Raw genomic sequence first — 22,090 nt, 5'->3', positions numbered from 1 at the left:
GCAGGATTCCCGCCATTAGGTCAGAGATACACATTCTCACCCAGTTCAGCAATGTGGCTCTTTTACCTGTCAAAGCCTCACACTGTCTGCAGAGGTAAGCAGCAATCAGCTGAGCCACTGAGTCCAAGAAGGGAGAGAAAGCAAAGCTGGTCAGTGACACTTGGGTCTGCCCTGGGGACTAGGAGTTGGTGCCTGAGGGAAGAGACCCCATGAACAGGAGCTACAGAGCCACTGCTCCAACACCCTGGCTAAGCAAATGGGGCTTAGCCATCTGGGTTCTGTTGGCCTAAGCATATAAGGGTAGTTTTTCTGCTCATCTTGCAGATAGAATCCCATGGTCATCGAGAAAATTTGGTGGGTTGGGACATTCTGCTAGTGAGGTTACTGGTTCCAGGAAGTGGCCCAATTCATGGGTTAACTGGATCCTTCAACACAGCCCTGCAACCTCCTGACTGAACATATAGGTGTCTCAAGTAATCTCTCCTTGCTCCCCACATCCTGCTTCTTCCCAAGAGGGCGAATTAAAGAGATGAGCATAGCAATAAAATAAGCTAAATTAAGGAGATGGTGTTTCAAGTCAGGTTTAAGGCCTGGCTTACACCTGGAAGTAAGTGACCTTGAGCAAAGCACTTACACGCTGTGACTCAGTTTTCTCAACTGTAAAGTGGGAATGATGCTACTTAACAATTGTTCAGTATCATAGATGTTGGATCAAGAGATGATAGTATGTGACCACACAACACGTACCGCAAAACGCAGCGGGTATAATCGTGATTATTAATACAATTCCCTCTCGCCTCTCCCTTGAAAGAGGTAAGAACAGGTGCACTGACGTGCCGAGGAGAGTCCAAGTGGACATACAAACCTTTTACTTATTCTGATTTCTAATTCGGAGGCACCTCCTTTTGAGCGGCGGCTCCAGGTCCTCGGGCCCGGCGCTGAGCATGGGCGAGGAGATGATGCACGGAGCCATGGCAGTCTTCTCCGCGGGTTTTGGCACAGGCTGGATCACGCAGCCCGTCTTGGGCAGCATCCGCAGAGCGTACGCGTGGTCCTCATCTGCGGGGTTATTAAGGTTCGGGTCCGACTTGTCTCCCGCCGCCAGGGCCTCCTCCCCCATCAGCTTTTTGGCAGCCTCGCCGTCCAGGTGACAGTTGGAAGCACAGTTGTTCTCCTTGACCGACTCCAGCTCGCTCACCACCGGCTCCTCCGGCGACAGCAGCTTCTTGGGGGGCGCGGGCGGGGGCGGCGGCGGCGGCTGCTCCGGCGGCGGCTCCGAGCTCTTGGCGCCCTCGGCGGCGGTGCCGCGCGTGCCGTTCACGATGACGTTGCAGGCTGCGGCGGCCTCGGGGCCCGCGGGGGCGCCCGGGCCTGGGTCGCCGGCGGCGGGCGGGCTGCAGTGACCGTCCCGGCAGCCGCCGCAGGTCCTGCGCTCGGTGGAGCCCGGCTCGCGCTCCGCCTTGACGTGCGCGTGCAGCGCGCGGTGGATCACATTGTGCAGCCGGGCCCGGTGGCCCACGGTCAGGTCGATGACGCCGTCCTGCGGGCCCTGCAGCACTCCGGGAAAGCCGAGCGGGCCGCCCGCACCCGTGGGGCTGCCGGGGCGCCGCGTCAGGTCCACCACCTCGCTCCTGCCATGCTCCGCGGGCGCGGGCGCCAGTCTCAGGGTTTGGCCCGAGCAGCCGGGCGACGAGTCCGCGGACTTGGATGAACCCTGCTTGGAGTCCCGGGGGGACAGGGAGTGCCCGCCCGGCTTCCCTCCCGCCGCCGAGGAGTCGCCGGGGGCGCTGGGAATGAAGTTCTCCCCATTGCTGGAGAATCCGTTGGGGGGCTTGGAATCGTTGACGTGGGGAATGGGAATCGGGATGGGGATGGGCACGGGCAGGGGCACAATTACGGGATATGGCACTAGCAGGGTGGGAGGCGGCACCAACGGGGCGAGCGACGGCAGCCCGAAATTCATCATCTGGGGCACCGGCATCGGGCCATTTGGCATCATGCTCACCGGCGGGAAAGGAAGACTCGGCAAGGGGGCGCCCGGGGGCGGCGGCGGCAGCAGGCCTGGAGGGTTCCCGGGCATGGTGGGCGTGCTCGGGGGGTGGATGTGAGGCGACAGCATGGGCCTGTGCATGGGGCTGGAAGTGGGGCCCATGTTCCTGGGACCTCCGGGCGGGGGCCCAATGCCTGGGAGCATGGGGTTGGACAGGGGGCTATTGGGGTTGGAGGCATGATGCGGGGGTCCGCGGATGAAGGGCGGGCGGATCTGCTGCATGATCTGCTGCTCCATGAAGATGGGCAGTGGTACCGGGCCTCGGTTGGTCATCACCATGGGAGGGCTGCGAGGCGGGACGCCGAGGGGAGGCCCGATGCTAGCAGGTGGCTGCACGGAGACGGGAGGGATGTTTGGAGTCTCGCTGATGGGGATGGACTTGGGCACTGGCGTGGGGATTTTAGTGACAGAGCAGTTGGCAGTGTCAGATGGAGAGACGGTGGTGGACGCGGTCGGGCCAGGGCCCTGGCTTTGGCCAGCTGCAGCCACCGGGGAGGGAGCCTTCCTCCGAGCATCTGTTAGCGGGATATTCCAAGAGTCTGGAGTGAGCAGCTGCACTCCGGTGCCTTCTGCTTTATTTTCCATGGGAGGGTGTAATGTACTGCACAGCCCAGCTGGAAGATTGGCCTGGGTCTCTTTGTAGAAAATGTCCATTTTGTATTGATTGAGACATTTTGCACTGCAGAACTGAAGCCTTCTTTCCCCGTCCCCAAAATCCAGGTATTCTTTTGTGTGTCTTATGTGCTTACACCAGTCACATACCTACAACACAGTAATGAAAAAAACCACAACAGGTAAGATAAGCAATATCCTTGGGTAAATGGCATTTCATGTTTCACATAAAGGTTCTTTCAAACTTCATCACCATGTTTCAAACATACTGAACTGTTTCCTTCTAAAAGGTATATATTCCAAAATGTTTATAAAATGATGGTTTGCTTTATAAATATGGGCTCTTTAGAATAAGACTTATCACAATTTCCTATTCTTCCTTTTTTTTTTTTTTTAAAGCAATTGTGTTGTTTCTTTTAAGTGTGACATAAATGCTGGATCAGAAAAAAAAAAAGGGGGGGGGGATACATATACCTGTCCACTTGTTTTCATTTGTCAGATAGGCAAATTGTAAATGCAAATCTAAATAGCTTTGGAGAGAAGGTTTCTCCAGAAAGTTCAATGGGCTTGAACCATAGACCCTTAAAATTCTCCTCATTTGAGTCACTTTACACTATTGACTGTGTTCGATAATGCAGTTGGAAAGGATGTGCTGTGTTAACCAATAACACAAAGCTCTGAACATCATTATCTCTGGCTTCCAAGGAGAAACTTGGAATTAGTCGTGAAGTCTGTGTGAGGTTTAGCTATTCCCAACCTGTGATGTTGCAGCAAGCTAGAATTATTTTTTGAGCTGTTTGCCCACTCTCTTTCAGTAGTCAGAATTTTTGGTGACATTTCTTGGCAGGCAGTCTTATTTAACAACTTTTCAAACACCAGAGAGCGTTTTCCAAAAGTTGTTATGGGTTTTCTCCCCCTTCCAATCTACTCCTGGCAAAAGAAAGACATCACCAAATTTATGTTAAAGTTGGGCTGCAGAACTAATTAAAGGCTGAGAGCTTTTCCCAATTGAAAATCACTAGACATCAAAGTTCAAAAAATAGTCATCCTAGGCTTCAGAACCCATTACTTGGGAGAAATTATTGTGATTTCATTAACACATTAATTTTGCAACACCATCAGCTCTCACAGATGGTGAAGACATGATCTACAATTCAAATATGACTCTTGTTTGCACAAATGTCTTTCCTTCATATGGCATTTTAAACAAGAATTAATATGAGTAATCTTGCCATAGCTATAAACAGATAAACAGATGTCAAAATTTTCAATAGTTCTTTCAGTGCCTTACTTTTTTGACAGAATTTTACACACACAATCCATTTTTTCTTTTTCTTCTTCTTCTTTATTTATTTATTTGTCATTTCCTCAGCACTCAAGCCATAGCAGGAGCAGAGGAAGAATTCTGAAATGCAGTGCAATGGTAAGCTTATTGAATTTGAGTGCCTCCCCAATAAAACACTGAGTCCAATATGGTTCTAAATGAAATCCTGTTTTTGTCGAAGAGTGTCTGTTAGTATGTGTTTTTTTAAAAAATGATTGTAAACTGATAGGATTAAAAGATGATAAATTTTAATAATTATTGGTCACATAAACAATGCAAAAACAACATATGCTGGGCATTTGATTACTCATCTCATTTAACTCTCAGCTTTTCTTGATTGTAAACAGTGGTGGCATGCTAGTATGTGACTGTGCGCGTACACACACACGTGGCAGATGTGGGTCTGGGATCTATGAATCCACTCTTTTCCTTCTCAGTTTTTTTTCATTGATATATACAGTAATAAACTTGATGGCGTGAGACTGAATAACAAATACTTATTGGCACACACGCTAGTTTTTTTGTTTGGTCTCATACCAAATTTCCCCTTCAAAATACTTCTTACAAAAATTTGAGGAGAGCAAGAAAACTGCGGAGTGACCTTTGATGATTAAAAAGGCATTTTCTCAATTTAGTCATCAAAACTGATGCAGTCATTAAAATAATAAAAAATAATTTCAATGCTACTATATACCTATGTTTCACTACATTGTTCTAGGTTCCACCAGAATTATCATATGTTTTTATCATAGTTAAGATACTTAGTTTACAAATACATACAGAATCACCTCCGATGAGAAGAGACACAGAGAATCCATCAGACCCTGAACATTCTCATCTAGATAAATAAACAAGTAGTGAAAACATCATGCACATAAGTTATTTTAAAAACCTGATCATTTTTGCGTGAAGTTAATTGGTATGTAATGATGTGGCATTTAAACTCCATTAGAAAATAAAACCACATTCCCGTTTCAATATTAGGCATCTACAGGAACCCTAAAATGTAAATTTATAAGCTTGAAGTTAGAGATCAAACGTAGTTTCTTTAATCATGAACTAAAGAACATTACCAATGAATTAAACTAATTAAAAGAATATAGCAACTCTTAGACTTTTTCTTTTGGATCTTATTTTTTTTTTAACCATAAGGGGGAAGAGTTTTCTGAAATCCTTAATTGGTTTTTAAATTGCCAGATTGAATTATCTGCCTCCAGAGGATTCCTCTGTCTCCTCAGCTAAATAAATATTTTTCAAGTGGAGTAAAAAAACAAATCTAAATATAACTTGAATGTTCTGCCATCATTTCCTTCACTTTCAATAATTCATTGATGAGTAAGGAATGCTACTAGATCTATCTCAATTATCAAATGAAACTCTCCAGCATTTCTTATCTATTTCTATATGAAAAGAATTGTAGACATCAAAGTTAGAAGCAAAATTCTATTTCAGCAAACTTTCCAGTTAGAGCCCAATCCTAATGGTTAGCTAATTGATTTTCTGCAAGATTCCAAAGTGTTTAGGTAGTAACGTGATGGTTTATGATAATTTTGTTTTGGGTGATTTGAGTGTGAGTGTGTGTCTCTTTGCCTTATTATATTTCAATTCGAAACACTAATCTAAAAATACAGGAAAGCAATCTTTCCAATGAAGCAAAAAATTATTAGAGAAAAAAGCTGTCACTTAAGAAATAATGAATCAAGTCTGTCTTACAGGACACATTATTTAAGATGAGGTCAATGAATTTATGGCACAAATGGCTATATCATGTGAGGCAATAAAACTTAGTACCATCATTCATTCTCCATCTAACTAACGACACACTTGTGGTAATTAAAGATTTCATCTAAAGAGCCTGAGCTGATTACTTAAGATGTGGTACTTAGGTGAAAATATATACTGTATATCTCTCACTTTAATAAAATAACATTTACATACCCATGGAATACATATGTCTCAAACTGGTTTTCTGAATTGTGTGGGGGTATTCATCCCTTCTTTTTCCATAGACCATTTTAAATGTACATACATACATATATATATAATTTTTTTTTTAGTTTTTAAGGCGTTATTTTCTGGAAAAAAAAAAAATCTGTTGCTGTCGAGTCAATTCCAACTCAGCAACCCTATAGGACAGAGTAGAACTGCCCCATAGGGTTTCCAAGGAGGGGCTAGTGGATTCAAACTGTCGACCTTTTGGTTAGTAGCTGAGCTCTTAACCACTGTGCCACCAGGGCCCCATTATGCCAAGAAGTACCAAAATTCCTTCAGATATATTAACAGATAAAGATTAAGAAGTGCAGAGCCCAACTCGCTGGGCTCTGGAATGATTTTCCCCTAATTCCACCCCAGCTTTGTTTCTGTTGGAATCTAGCCTCTTTGGTTCCACTTCCCTCCCTAACGGGTCCCAGATTGGACAGAGCTGAGGCTGAAGCTATTTAACAACGGCAATCAGGGGACGGAACAATCGGCTAATGCAATGCCAATGAACAGAGACAGCTGAAATGCTTTGTATCACAAATACATAATGTATCACCAGAAAGACAAAAAGATCACAGAGGAGATAAACAAATGTGTATTCCATTCAACCCTACAACAGCAGTCCTCAAAAAGATTAAATTTACCTTCCTGGGATGTGTCCAATTCTAAACAACAAAATGAACATTTCCTTTAGTCCATTTAGAGTATTTATATTTTGGTGGCTGACGGCCAGGGTAGTACTTAGAAGCTCAGTGGCCTGATGGATTCACTCTTTTCCTGTGAAATGAATGTGTGGCAATCTACACCGCTAAACTGCTCAAAAGACACTGCCTCAGCAGAAATATCACTTGCTCTTGATATAAGAAAACCAAAAGGCAGGACTTCTGGTTCCTATAACTCTTTCCATCTTGTATTTCCCCTGGAAAGAAAGAAAGCTATTCATGTTGGCAACTGAGCCTTTATTTTTATATAAACGTCCAAAGTCAAAGCCAAAGTATGCCATGAGGTTACCCACATGGGCACAATATATACATTCTGCTGGGCTTAAAAGAAGATTTGGGTAACTGAGGGAGGGGGACAGGGCTCCTAATTGACACATTAATCAGCTGTCAACTGCAGGAGTGCAGTTCATCCTTTAATGGAACTCACCACTGCCTTCAGAGTGGTAATCTGGCATCAGGCAATATTTAATTAAGAAACCCTTGTGCTGAAATCTTTCTTATCTGGACAAAGACATTTGCAGCAATGCAACAATAAGATATTAGCAACCCCTTGAATGCCATTAACAATTTGAAAAGCAAAACAAAATTCGCATGCTCCTGATTTTCCATGAATATGCCAGACCAGTTGCACTGAGTTGATTCCTACTCATGGTGACCCCACATGTGTCAGAGTAGAACTGTGCTCCGTAAGGTTTTCAATGGCTGATTTTTTAGAAATAGATCACCAGGCCTTTCTTCCAGAGTGCCTCTGAGTGGGCTCAAACATCTTAACTTTTTGGTGATTGGTTGAGTGCATTAGCAGTTTGCACCTACCACCCAGGGGCTCCTCCATGAACACAGCACTTAGATAACAGCTCAGAAGCTGTAACTCCTTATGCAAAATTGTAGCTTGCCATAGAGATGGATTCTCTAGGCTTTGGGATGTTCCGTGCGCATTGAACTTCTAGTCCAGGCCAGCTCAAGGAAATCATGACCTTACCCAAGAGTGAGGCAAAGGAGGATGGAGAGGCACGGGCAGGGTTACTCAGTGTTTTGAAGGGTCCAGGGTCTGCCCTATATCTGTAGGATGCTCTGGAAATCATGTGGGATTTGGAATCTAAAGATGTAGGTTTGACTCTGGACTCCATTACTTAAACTAAAAGTGCAATCTTATGAAAATCTCAGCTTCAGTTTCTTCACCTGTAAAATAGTGATAACAAGCTAATAGTAATAACAAGTAATGTGTGCCAGGGAGATCATTAAGCTTGTTACATATAATGTATCTTTTCAAACCCCAGTACGTCCTCATAGTCACTGATGTTCCAGGAACATACCATATGTTTATTCATTTATTGGGGAGGATACTCCTATGGCAGAGTGAGGAAGGAAAGAGAGATTTTCATCAATAGCTCTCCTATGCATCATTGAGAGAGAATGGGACATGTTTTACCCTGGGCAAATGCATGCTGTTCCTCACAGACACCAGTCCCCATCCGGCTTCCTAGCAGGCTCTGTCCCCAGGGGTAGGAGATGGGCCGTCTGCAGAGACAAGGAACCAAGCCACATTCTCTGCGCACTCCAGCTGCCCACCATCCTGACAAGCCTCTGTTCAACTCCTGCTGAGCCCTCTTCCTTTTCCAAGACCCACGGTTATCTAATTCAGGCAAAAGCTTGACAAAGCAGCATGGCTGCTTGGAAATGAGTGTTAGGACCATTTAAATGAATAATTCCTTTTAAGCTCAACTGCTGTTTGAATAGTGGAAGTCATAAACTGTGCTGTTCATGTTTTATTAAAAAACAGAGCTGATGAATGATCTGCTTGACTCATTAGATGGCAGAATGATCTTCCAAAGGAAGGACCAGAGGCCACAGTATCAGATGCCTTTAAGACAGGATGACCCAACCGCTGTCCTGGCAGAAGGTGTGCTTGAGGAATGAGCTCCCATGGAGGTGGGGAGGGGCCATACCAAAACCCAGGAGGTGCGGGAGGACCAAGCTCCCTGTTCTAATTTTTGTTGCAGAGCTGGATCAAAGAGTGAAAAAAGGGAAAAGATGATGTAGCCATAGACAAGCAGAGCCACACAGAAATCAGGAGAGGGGTTTAGAACCAGCAAGGGCTCTTATTTATTAAAAAAAAAAAAAAAAGCAAATTCATGTTGAAATTCATTTTCAAAATTAGAACCTTTCTGCAGGTTTAGATTTCAACATGATGATGTTTGCTACATAGTTCTTTTTATTTAAACATCATTTTTTTTTTCTTTGTGGTTTGGGGTCTCTCTTAAATAGGATTTGAAACTCAAGGAAAGGCTAAAGAGCATCTTTTTTAGAATTGAAAATCTCACTAGAAAACTGCCCTGTAGGAACTTTTTATCATGACTTGAGTTCTGCTTATCTTATAAATTTTAAGCTGGATTCCAGAAATCTTGGCCCAGGTCACCAGGGCAGATCCTTCTCTTTCTCAAGTACCATGAGTTCTGTAAAGGCAGAGCAGAGATGGGCGTGGTTTTCAGGATCTCAACGAGCTTTGACAAACCACTCGTTACTTACTGGCCTGGGTCTCCGTTTCTACAGCCAAAGCAAGAGATGGAATCCTGGCCTATTTCCAGTGACTGCAGGTCCATCTCACAGCTAAACACATGATTCAGAAAGAGGTGATTTTTCCCTTTGGTCTGATGCTTAGGTTGCCTAAGAGAGTTCCCATATTACAAAACTTTCTGCTTCATTTAAGCTGGATAAATGCAACTTCCACCTTCACAACACAAGTCATCCAGATGGAAGCTGAAAGATTCAGTCAAACATCCAAAAACCTGGTCTACCCAGTGCCAAAGGTCTGACTCTTTGTTTCTCATTTATTTGATCTGGAGAGAACACAAATAGCCTAAGAGATCTCAGGTTAATAAAACATAGCCCTAAAGGGAACCTCAGAGATCATCTAGTCCACTCCTCCAGCCTAACTCCTGGTGGGGACCCTGCATTTAATCACCTTGATCCTCAGGTGCTCACCTATAAAATGAGATCATCAATAGTGACGCACTCCCCAGGAACGTGAGAAAGAAAGGAAACTGGCAAGTGATTACAAACACAGAAAATGTACCACATTAAAGCAGAGCTATATCCTGCCTGTCTCCTGCTGTCATGCCCTATGACTCCATTTTCTCTCCTTCTTATCAAATATCTAATGACTACCTGCCCTGAAAATTCTGCTACTACACAATCCATTCATTTAGTCATAACTGAGCACCTATGAGGCCCCAACATGTGTCAGGCACTGTGCTACGACCAGGATGTGACTTAAGATACAGCCCGGCCCCCAGACAGCTTAGAGTCTACCACAGCAGACAGGAGATCCCCAAGGCTTTGTTGTGTTTTTATTTAGCCACCTTTCCTTCAGCCTGAAGCTTAAGAGAGAACAAAGCTTCTATTCGTAATGTTTTTGTTTATTCAAAAATAAGTATTTAGCCCTTACTTAATTACTGTGCTCAAGAAGGCAATGGGCCGTGGAAAGTGCAGGAAAGAGACTCAGTACCTGCCTTCAGGGAGTTCACAATGTGGCTATTAACAAATAATGGGAGAAACTGGCCTGTACACCCAACCCAGCACATACTCCCATGATGTGTTCCCATCAACAGATTTATTCTAAAGGCTAAAACTGAACTAGCAGTTTTTAATACCAAAAAAAAAAACAAAGATCTGTAATATTTTACTCTCTCAATACCAAACTCCTCTTTGTTCTTCTAACCTTTGCATGGACTTTTCTTGTGGCCTAAAAAGAGTTGCAATATAATTACAGAGCCCTGTGCTGTATGAGGCAGCCTATTTCATTGTTGGGCAGCTCTGATTATTGGAGAGGTAAACAAACTCCACCTCCCAGTCACTTCCATGGATTGTATTTCTGCTCTCAAGGATCTCCCTGCACTGGTCAACTGCTGTCCAAATCTCAGCCTTCCAAATACAATAAAAGAGACATCGTATTCCCCTAGACTGTTACTTTTAAACATCCCCAGTTCCTACACCTGGTCCCCAGGGGACAATTTGCATATATTTCACTTGTTTTGGTCCCAGAATGGAATGCAGTAGCCTGACTAGCACAAAGTATAGAGGAACTCTCCCTTCCCTCATGTAGAATATTATACCTCACCATACCACCTAGGAAACCCAGGTGGCGTAGTGGTTAAGTGCTACAGCTGCTAACCAAGAGGTCGGCAGTTCAAATCCACCAGGCGCTCTTTGGGAACTCCATGGGGCAGTTCTACTCTGTCCTATAGGGTTGCTATGAGTCGGAATCGACTCGACGGCAGTGGGTTTGGTTTTTTTTTGGTTATACGACCCAGGAAACCCTGGTGGTGCAGTGGTTAAGTGCTATGGCTACTAATCGTAATGGCTGGCAGTTCGCAGCCACCAGGTGCTCCTTGGAAACTCTATGGGGCAGTTCTACTCTGTCCTATAGGGTCACTAGCAGTGGGAATTGACTCGATGGCAACAGGTACACCACCTAAGAATGTCATGGGTTTTTTTGGGGTTTATTTTTAGCAGTCATATGCTGCTATTAGGTCTTCACTTAAAAAAAATTTTTTTTTTGTCAAGTATTTGCTCTGTACCAAGGTTGAAGCTTTCACTTAACTTATATCATTTAATTCTCACTACAAGTTCATAAAGCAGCTACTGGCTACTGTTTTCCCATTTTACCTGAAAGGTTCAAAGAGATAATGTGGTTTCCCTAAGCTCTCACAGCCTACAAACAGTGGAGCCAGGATTCAGATCTGGAACTGCTAACTTCCAACCCATGTTCTTTTTACTCTACCATGCTGCCTCCTTTACCCTGGGTTTCTGGTCCACCAACCCTTTTCTCCTAAGTACTCATCAACCATTTATTTAATGATACATTCAAGGACTTTTGAGGGTAAGCCATCAAGTACTGGTCTAGAGTTTCTGAAATTAGAAACCTTTTGTCAATTTTGAAAATGTGATCAACATTTACCCATTTCTGATCTTTTTGAATTGAAACTTCTCCTATTTATGATAATAGAGCAAAGGTTATCCAAAAGTAAATATCAAATTATCTACAAATTTCTTCATGGGAACTTGGAGATATAAATTTGCTTAAAATAACAGGTGCTCTCTGCCTACCTCTCTGCCCCTATCTTGGGATTCATAGCCTTCTTTATGGTATTTGCCCTATCCTTTTCAGTTTAGAGAACATTCTCTTCATGGAGACAAGAGAAGCCAAATAAAAGTTGTCCAGCCCTGCCTTCTCACTCTCTTTTGTTAAATAGTACACCATTTGCTCTAAATACTGCTCTATCCATGTCTACTTCTTATTCCTTCCACTACAAGCAAGCCAAGCCAAGCCCGTTGCTGTCAAGTCCACTAGCATAGCATAAATAGCTCCTTTTACTGATGTGGGCATTTCCCTGGGGACTCAGCTCCTCATGTCCCCTAGCCTTCTTGATAAGACATTCATTTTCAGAACTTCCCACCCACACCCACCCCCCAATAAACTACACTGAGTCACCGGCTGTGGGACCAAACTCACCTTTCCTTATAACTTTAAAAATAATCTGCTTTCTTAAGATCTAGGGAATGTGACTGATCATACACAACATTCCCTCCCTCCACCATTGCACATTCCAAGATGGTTGGGTCCTTTCCCCTCTCCATACACACACCAAGTAGCTCTACCCTACATTAATCAGAATGACAGAGAAGGATTCTCCTCACTGCTTCGTATCTTCTCAGAACTATCCACATGTGAAAAACGATCAGTTGCTCTGCTTAGGGTCTCAGGACCACACTTGAGCAAATGACTTCTGCATCTCTGTTTTTAAAAGAAGGATATCTAAGTAAATTGTCCTATATATTGATTATTTGTTAATTATTCTATCTTTTAATGCCTGCTTCATATTTTGTGCTAAATACCCCCCAAATGCAGCTACTTCTTTGATGCCTCCTTTTATTTTCTTAAAGTTTCTATCTTGCATCTCCCCCCTCAAGTGCATGAATTGCCATACAATGATGTATTTTCCCAAGCTTTAGTCATCTATTAGTTATGTTGAGGGGGTATTTTGTTTCATGTTTCAGTTCCAAACTATATTTCTATTCTAGGCCTAAGTCCCCTTTCAAGTCTCAGTGGTATCTCTGAGATTGCTTCTATTCTTTTTTGTGCCCACAATCCAGGGTAACTTGGTTCTTTTCACTCTCTGCGTTGGTAGAGAGATGCTGGAAGCCATTTGTTCCTGTCACTAGTTCCTGCTCATGGCTTGGTTTACTTTTGAGAACGGTTGACCCTTCTCCACCTTCTCATCTCTTCCTGTCTCGTATCTACTGCCTTTCTGATGTCTGGCTTTACGGATTTTTGAGGAATAGTTTTCACCTCTTCTCCCTACCTAACAAGTTACTGTCTTCTTGATGGCAGTCTTAAATCCTTAAACACATTCATCCCAATTTTCTAACAATGCCTCAGGCTTTTACTCTTTCCTTGGGAAGCAACATGGTTTGGTGAGGAAAGAGCTGGATTAGAAATCAGAAGACATAAGTCCTACCTGCCCTGTGACTTTGGGTCATTCCCCTGGGCCCCTGCCTGCCTTCAAGGACTATTACAAAGATTCAAACAAATACTGTAAATGGAAGCACTTTGAAAAATATAAATTGCCATATAAACATAAGTATTTTCATTATATCATCATAAATATACATTTTGATATGAAAAAATACAGAACCAACTGGTTTACTTACATTCTGCTCTCATTTACCCATTATTTTTCTATTAAAATTCAGTGATGAAAACCTACTACTATGAATTTTTCTGTGAAGTAGACTTTAAAGTAAAAAAACACACCACAAAAAATAAAACCCAGAAACCCAGATCAACAAAAAACTTGACCCCCAGATTCTGCTCTGAGTTTCCAGTGACTTGTGGAGTGTTTGACAGAAACATAATTGCAATAATGAGAAGGTCTGTGGGCCAGGTTGTGGTCTTAAACTCACTACGGATGTTTTAGCCCTAGGCTCAGCTTCAGGCCAGCACCAGCTGCCAGGGCCAGAGTCACCAATGGAATCCTTTATGCTCAGTCACACACAAACGTGACATTTATGTCATCTGGTACACAATGCTGAAAATTCAAAGAGGCTCAGTGTGCTGGGCTCACCAACTTGGAAAAAAGGAGCAATTTGGGTTGCCTGTCATTTTTTTTAGTTAATTAAAGCTTGTGTGAGATCTGCTTATGACAGCTTCTTCAGTATCTGGGTGGGATGCGCTGGACTGCTCCTGATTTCGGGTCTACACGTTGGTTCCTTTGTCTCTGAAAAGCTTCTCGGTTGGTTTGCCTAGCTCTCTTCCATCTTCTTCTGTAAATTTAGCCATCCCACTGTGCTAACTACCTGGTTGAAGACCAACATTCCACTAATGCCAGATTCTCCACTGAACATCCCTCATATAGCTCAGTCCTTATCACCAAATCCTAGTTAGCCCAACCCAATCTCCCCATCTAGGCTGCATGCCCAAACTGCTAAATGGTGGGAAGCAAGATGACCTCGGACAAAAATATGTACTCATATATTTTCACACACCTGGTATTTATATAGCTCCTTTCTTCCAATAAATCCAAGTGATTCAATAGACACTATCATAATACTGTTCACCATAAGTCTGTAAAGAGGCAAGGAGCCACATAATATACCTTATTTTAGAGATAAGTAAATTGAGACTAGCAACAGTTGTATATCAAATGTTAGTATTTGGGTAAAAGTCTCCATGTCATAACCCCTGTATGACTAACTAGACCATTTTTTGGCATGCTCTTAAGAAGGAAATGAAACACGGAAGAACACTTCTATTTGCACCTCATTGGACAACTGGACTCTTGGCTCCTGGGTGAAAAGAGGCACCCAAAGTGTATGGGGGTGACAGAACTGCCTAATCCAAACAGCTATGGGCCTCCGGATCTGGTGAGGCACAAGAGAAGGGAATATTTGGAGGATAATTTAAGTATGTGAGGCTGGGTCTTCCTTCTAGTGCTTAATATCTCAGAGATATTAAGATAATAAGACACTGGGTATACTCTGCTACATTGAGGCATATACCAAGGCATAGCCTTTCTATGGATTGGCATGTACAGAGGTGGGAAGAACAGAAAAGGGTAGAAAGAGGAGGAGATATGTACCGTGACCTAAGTCCTTTCGTATCAGAACAAAACTCATTAGATGCTGAGTGCCTGCCATGGCCGTGGCTCTGCCATCTCCCTGGTCATAGCTGACTGGTTCCAGGGGCACCTCAAGACTTTGGCGTGGGCTCTGCCTAACAGGGGTAAGAGTCACTCAATGAACAACTCAGATTTTCTTCCTTGGAAAGTTTGAAATCAAGATACCTCCAAGAGACTAAATAGTGGTGGGGATAGTGGTTGTAGGAATAAAGCCAGAGGACCAGACAGAAAAGGCAGCAAGCAGAAGCCATGAGGCAGCAGAAGTCACAAGGCTTACAGCAGGGGAAGGGGCTGGAAGTGGCAAAAGTGGGAGCCAGCCACAGGAAGTTGCACATCCCTCATGGCCAAGCACTACAGTAGAGAGCAATGATGCCTGTTCCTTGGGGACAACATGATAGCCCAGCCGTACAGTTGTTTAGCACTGTGGGACCACCATCATTGCCAAAACAAATGCCCAGTCTCATAAGGATGGGCTGTAATGGCTAGTCCCATCTTCCTTATTTTCTTGGGCTTCTTTATAGCAAGCCTCCATAACTTTAACGAGTCTATCTAACCTAGCTTTGCAGAATATTTTCTCTAATTTAATCCTCACCACATCCCTTCTAAAAAAAACCATTGCCATCAAGTTGATTCTGATTAATAACTACCCTATAGGACAGAGCAGATCTGCCCATAGGGTTTCCAAGGAGCAGCTGGTGGATTTGAACTGCTGACCTTTTGATTAACAGCTGAGATCTTAATCACATGCCTTCTAGGTAGGAATTATTACTCTTTATTTAAAGTTAGGAAAGGGCAGCAACTTCAAAGCCCACACTCTTTGCATGATCCCACAATACCTCCTCCTAGTGCCTAAGAGGAAATCCTGGTGGCGTAGTGGTTAAGTGCTATGGCTGCTAACCAAAAGGTTGGCAGTTCAAATCCACCAGGCACTCCTTGAAAACCCTGTGGGGCAGTTCTACTCTGTCCTATAGTGTCACTATGAGTCAGGATTGACTTGATGGCAACGGGTTGTTTGTTGTTGTTAGCACATAAGAAGCTCCTTGTGGCACATTACTATCTTGTGCCCTTCCAGGGGAATCCCTGGGTGATGCAAACAGTTAACATGCTCAGCTGCTAACTGAAAGGTTGGAGATTCCAGTCAACCCAGAGGTGGCCTTGGAAGAAAGTCCTGGCAACCTATGTCCAAAAAATCCACCATCGAAAACTCTATGGAGCACAGTTCTAGTCTGACACATATGGGGTCACCATGAGTGGAAGTTGACTTGAAGGCAACTGGTGGGGTGGTGGTGGTAGCCCTTCTAGGAGAGCAGGATGCCTGGAAGAGACTCATCCCAAGGGTCAGGAGGCTGTGTCTTCTTCAGAATCAGAAGCAGAAAGTGATGACACTTGGACAAGCCTGCATAGGCCAAGGCTGCTATGTCTGAGGATCTTCATAGAAAGGAAATGTGAATGCTCCCCCCGGTCCCTGCCTATTCCTAAACCCATTACAACTAGTACCCCTTTCTTGCTGCCCACCCCCACTCTCTATTGCCTAAAGTGCATTCTGAGGAACACCAGTCCCATCAACGTCCTGTCCCCAAGAAAGGATTCCATGGTTCAACGACTTTGGGAAATGTTGCATACTTTATGCCAATGAAAACTCTATGGATCACAAGGGTCCAATCCGTAACCGATCATGGGGTTGGTGGAGGACCGGGCAGTGTTTCATTCTGTTGTGCGTGGTGTCACCATGAGTTGAGGAACGAAGCAATGGCAGCCAACAGCAACAACAACTATGCCCCTGGTGGAGATTCTCAATGCACCTTGCCATACTTAAGCCTCTGAGAAGTTCTGCAGAAAAGAAATGTGTTTAACTTCATTAACCTAGAGTTTCTCCAACTTTTAAAAAATAGAATTCTTTTTTGCCACACTACTAGAAGCTCACAGAAAAACACTTTGAGAAATGTTACTTTAATGATCTAGATGCATATAATACAGGGTCAGGAAACTCTGGCCATGTTTCTTTTGATTAAAGCTTTCCTTTACGGTACAAGATCTGGATCTTGCAGCACGTCTACACCCTAGTGCACTGCCCTGCACGTGGTAAGAGTTCAATAGGCAGCTGGTGCTTGTAACTGACCTGTAGGAAAAGGTGAAGGCGAGTCCAGTTCTGCATGTTAGCAGGCTCTACCCTGCTGCGAATCAAGGTTACGGGCTTCCTTGTAGCACACTTCTCAGCCCTACAGCTTCCCCCTCACCTCTGATCAGCTTCCTGTGCTCACAGAGGCTTGGGCCCTATTCCATTTCGCCCTGTGGTTTCAGCTTCTGCAGTCACTACAAACTCGATTTCTGTCCTCTCAGCTCTAGTTACCTCACACAGCCCACAAGCCCAACAGGATGTCATGAATACCGTTACCTATTGGGTGACCTTCCAAAGCTTGAAGCTGCACCCAGGAGCATTTTAGGTCACCCCGTCCCAACTTCTGCATTACAGATGAATTCATGATCGTTTCATGAGAAACCAACCACCTCCACTGAGGGGAAAAACTCTCAAAGCACAACAACAACAAAATGATCCATGGGTATTTTCATACTTATACCCAAAGGACCATCTTTATCTGTCGTATGAATAAAAATATAAAATTAAGAAATACTACCCAAATCAGCCTTGCTGGCATACTGATCATGAAATAAATTCAATTGGTCTACAAGTGTTTATTCTACTTCAGGTCATATTGATCATTTTATTTCTTCCTTTGGCCATTCTCTGTCACAGACTTTTGGGCAAATGGACTTTCATCAAGAGTGAGTGACACTGGTGTCCTAAAGGGCCAGAAGAACTGTGGACTAAATCAACTCTTCTCATTAGGCACCTATATCCTGTAAGATACACCTCATGGCCTGATAAATTCACAGGTGGCCTGGATGCTCTTAATAATGTGATTTCTAACAGGTAACCCAAGTTTCCCAAGTCCTACCAGTTGGAAGTAACTCAAATTCACCTCTAAATCCTGTTAACAACGTCTAATCATTTTACCCATCAATTTGATTAAAAAGGGTTGTAACGATTATCTAGTGAGAAAGCACAGAACTATCTAAGCTGCCATATCTGTGTGGCTAGACACCTTAAGAAACCATGCATGGGCTGGGCCTTGTGAGAGTCTACACGAACTGCGGAATAAGCAGGCTGGCTGGATAATTGAGCTTTTTGCTGAGCACCAGTGAGATGTGAGAGATGAGTTTGGATTGGAATTCCATTATGGGTTTTTAATAATTAAACATTACATGTATGGAACCTCATTCTTCTGTATTACTTTTTAAATATTAATCTATTTATATCAGCTGGACTTCCTGCAGCTTGACACACAGTAAAAGGGAGTCATACTGAGACAGACAACTGTGTTCTTAGCTTAAGACATTGCTGATGCACAGTAACAGGAAATGTGACTCCAACCCTCTGTTCAACCAAATCCCATACAGTGATTATCCACCTTTTAGAAGGTGGATTTAAAATTTTTTTTTTATTTTTCAACACACTCACACATTCATTGACTTATTTAATTAATGAGGATTCAAGTTAATCTTATTCATGGTGCCCAGCTACCACCAATGACTGCCCTGACAAGGAATACAACAGAGAATCCCTCATGGAGCAGGAGAGAAGTGGGATGCACCCGTCACATTATAGTAAAAAGACCAGATTTAATGGTCTGACTGAGACTGGAGGGACCCCAGAGGTCACGGCCTCTGGACTCTCTGTTTGCCCAAAACTAAAACCATTCCTGAAGCCAACTCTTCAGAAAAAGATTAGGCTGGACTATAAGACATAAAATGATGCTGGTGAGGAGTGTGCCTCTTAGCTCAAGTAGATACATGAGACTGAAGGAGAGATGAGAAGGCAGAGGCGGATAGGAGCTGGTTGAATGGTTATGGGGAATATAGAGTGGAGAGAAGGAGTGTGCTGTCACATTGTAGGGAGAGCAACTAGGGTCACATAACAATGTGTGTATAAGTTTTTATGTAAGAAACTGACTTGAACTGTAAACTTTCACTTAAAGCACAATAAAAAAAAATTAATCTTATTTTTGGGAGTTTTATAATGCCCCTTGAGATCACAGGGGCACCCTGGACTCCTCAGAACCAGGGTTGGAAAATGGATATGGAGGTTTGTGAGGGTTTCCTTGAATGCTACATTGCACTGTGATGAGGCCCCGGCCTGAAAATTCACAACTCAGGAGCGCTCATAAAAACCTAATTAAGGATAACCCTGTTCTACACTGTGCCCTCACGCAGCTAGGACTTCTCCTCAGGTGTCCAACTGCTTGCTTCCATGACATTTTAAACAATTCCGTGTCTTCTGACAGAGGAGCAACTCTCCTTGGGAGAGCTGTGTGTCCTTCCCAACTCCCTGTGTCCTTCCCAACTCCTGGTTCATGAGCCTGGTCCAACTGTAGCATGAGCAGCAGCTTAGTAACTCCCTGGGTGCCTCTCTCTGCTGCTGCTAGTCTTTCATTCTGATCAGACACCTGATTCTGATTCCCAGCTCAAACACACAGCATCCTGAGGACCGAGATGTCATTGTTCTTATTAGCTGCCATGGAGTCAGCCCTTGACTTACGGCAACCCCATGCACAACAGATTCAAAAACACTTGCCAAATTGGTCTGTTGTGATCCATAGGGTTTTCACTGGCTGATTTTCAAAAGAAGATCGCCAAACCTTTCTCCCTAGTCTGTCTTAGTCTGAAGTTCCGCTGAAACCTGTTCAGCACCATAGCAGTATGCAAACCTCCACTGACAGACAGGTGGTGGCTGGGCATGAGGTGCATTGGTCGTGAATCGAACCCAGGTCTCCCACGTGCAAGGCGAGAATTCTACCACTGAACCACGACTGCCACCTGATGAAAAAAAAAAAAACGAACTGAGGGCGCCTTAAATGCCTGAATGCAAATGCTGTTGCCCAAGCAGTTGGCCTGAAGTCAGGCTCCAGGGGAATTCGGGATTCTAGGCTGGGCATGACGATCAAGGGCAGTCTAAGTCAAAGGACAGGGAGAGCTAATGCTTCAAGCAACCACTGCTTCGGAGATTACGGACCCCACTGTTTCTGCAGTCAAGGTAATCATCAGACCCGCATCTGTGCTTAGCCCCTCACAGAAATCGCCAGAGAACAGTTGCCGATTTGGCTTCAACCTAAGAATTTTATTCCCTTTTAAGACAAAGCTAGCAGTGCAGATCAGCCATGTAACAAGGTTGATTTAAAGAGCAAGACACCATTTTACTTAATAAAAAAAGACATAGGATTCAAAGTGGAAAATTACATGGGAGCTACCCCTGTAATAGAAAAAAGTCTCTCCTCAGCTGCCCACTTCTATGACCACAGAGGAAGCTATATTTATGGAAACTTCCAAGGGAGCAAACGCAAAAATCTTCTCCAAACATCAGTATATCTTTCAATTGTTTTACTTTGCAGTAGTACTCAATGGCTTTCTGCAAAACATTTAATGCAAATATCTCTGTAATTAGTCTCAGAAGGAAGCCTGGGTCCTGTGCATCCTCTGGGTAATGCCTGGTGCCCAGCACTGCTATTTTAGGAAGGATACACGCCCTGAGGAGGAAGTGGTACTTCAGTGGTAGAATGCTGGACTTCCTGATTCTAGCCAACTTACCTCAAGCACAGCTACTATCCGTCACTGGAGGCTTGAGTGTTGCTATGATGCTGCGCAGGCTTTCGGTGAAGCTTACAGACTTAATCCACTCGATGGCAACGGGTTTACAGACTAAGACTAGGAAGAAAGGCCAATCAACCAATGAAAACCCTGTGGATCACAATGGTCTGATCCGTTTGTGCATGGGGCCACCGTGAGTTGGGGGCCAGCTCAGCTGCAGCTAACAACAAGAAGTTATGAAGCAATGACTGAAGCTGAGTGTCTCATTTTCCATGAAACAGTAGTCTGTACTAGACTTTGGGAAGAACAAGGAGATTCCTAGAGTGTAGGGAAAATGTTCCAGAGGAAAAGAAAGCCCCAGGCTCATTGAGGAGTCCACAATGGCAAAGGGCCCCCTCCCTCAATCTTCCTCCACAAGCAGTATTTAATTGTCCCTATGGCAGCCATTTCCTTCGAACCCGGAATTTCAAAATCCTTTCCCACCAATCATAGGAATTGATTTAACTTCACCACTCCTTCCTCCCCTCTAGAGGCAGGACTAACAAGCAGGAAGAAGGAAGAAAAGTCAGGCACTTCCCTGACCCCCGTTGTTGTGTGCCCTCAGTGGATTCCTACTCATAGTGACCCTATAGGACACAGTAGAACTGCTCCATAGGGATTCCAAGGCTGTAATCTTTGAGGAAGCAGATTTACAGAAGCAGGCTTTCACATCTTTCTCCTGTGGAGTGGCTGGTGGGTTGAAATCTCTGACCTTTCAGTGGAGCACTTAACCACTGTGCCACCAGGTCTCCTTTCCTGACCTCAGAGTAGGTGGGAATTCTCTCCTGATTCTCTAGTTTAAAGAAAAGCCAGCTCTTACTATAGGTGGGCAGAAGAAATTCGGAAGGGAGGCTTTCATGTTTTTAAGACAGACTAGGGGTTTTTTTTTTTTTTAGAGGAAAGCAGAGAAAATGAAGAGCTCTCTGTTTTGTCTGATCCCCCAAAGCTGTGGTTTCCTCAAGGAGATTAATCCAGCCTGTGTCCCTTGGATTTTCAAGTGATTTGGAAAATACAGAAAAACATTCCCTAGAAAATATCTAAAAGTTTAGCAAATCTATTGTTTGGAAGTACCTTACTAATATTTCATCTAAATTTTTCCTTTCTTAATTTCATTCCGTTACTCCTAGTTATACTCCTTGCCCCAAGCTAAAGAAATTCCTTTCTTCCTCAGTGTTTACATCTTTCAGATGTCTGAAGGCCATGATCGTACCAACTGCACAAATCCTGAGACCTCACTAATATGAGCTGAACCTAATGCAAAGAATGATAACACAATGCCCTCCATGTGTCTCAGACTCCAGCTGGATCTTGCCGGCTTTGTTCATCCCCAAGATCCTTACTCATGGAGCAGTACCATTTTGAGTTTTCTAATTATTAGCATAAAAAGGGGATTGCCAATAGGTCAGAGCAGTACAGAGGTATCAAAAGACACTGAAATGGATGCTCCCACTGAATTTATAAACAGGAGGCAAATACTCAAAGAGTAATTAACACCTAAATATTTCAAATTAAATTTCCATCATGATATTGGGTGGTTTTTTAA

The 22,090-nt window shown here is 43.8% G+C and overlaps 1 protein-coding gene across 1 annotated transcript in view; it reads right to left on the bottom strand.

Moving 5' to 3' along the window:
- Window positions 1-339: 339 nt before the first annotated feature.
- SOBP (sine oculis binding protein homolog) overlaps window positions 340-22,090 on the bottom strand; it is a 166,892-nt gene continuing 145,141 nt past the window's right edge. The window contains exon 6 of the mRNA XM_064289451.1: window positions 340-2,812. Coding sequence (XP_064145521.1) covers window positions 869-2,812 — 1,944 coding nt within the window. The 3' untranslated portion in view covers window positions 340-868. The remainder of the gene's footprint in view (window positions 2,813-22,090) is intronic.

Source organism: Loxodonta africana, chromosome 1 (assembly GCF_030014295.1).
Source record: "Loxodonta africana isolate mLoxAfr1 chromosome 1, mLoxAfr1.hap2, whole genome shotgun sequence".
NCBI classification, from domain to species: Eukaryota; Metazoa; Chordata; class Mammalia; order Proboscidea; family Elephantidae; genus Loxodonta; species Loxodonta africana.
Note: the sequence above shows the minus strand (reverse complement) of the source record. Positions and strands in the feature narration are given on the sequence as shown.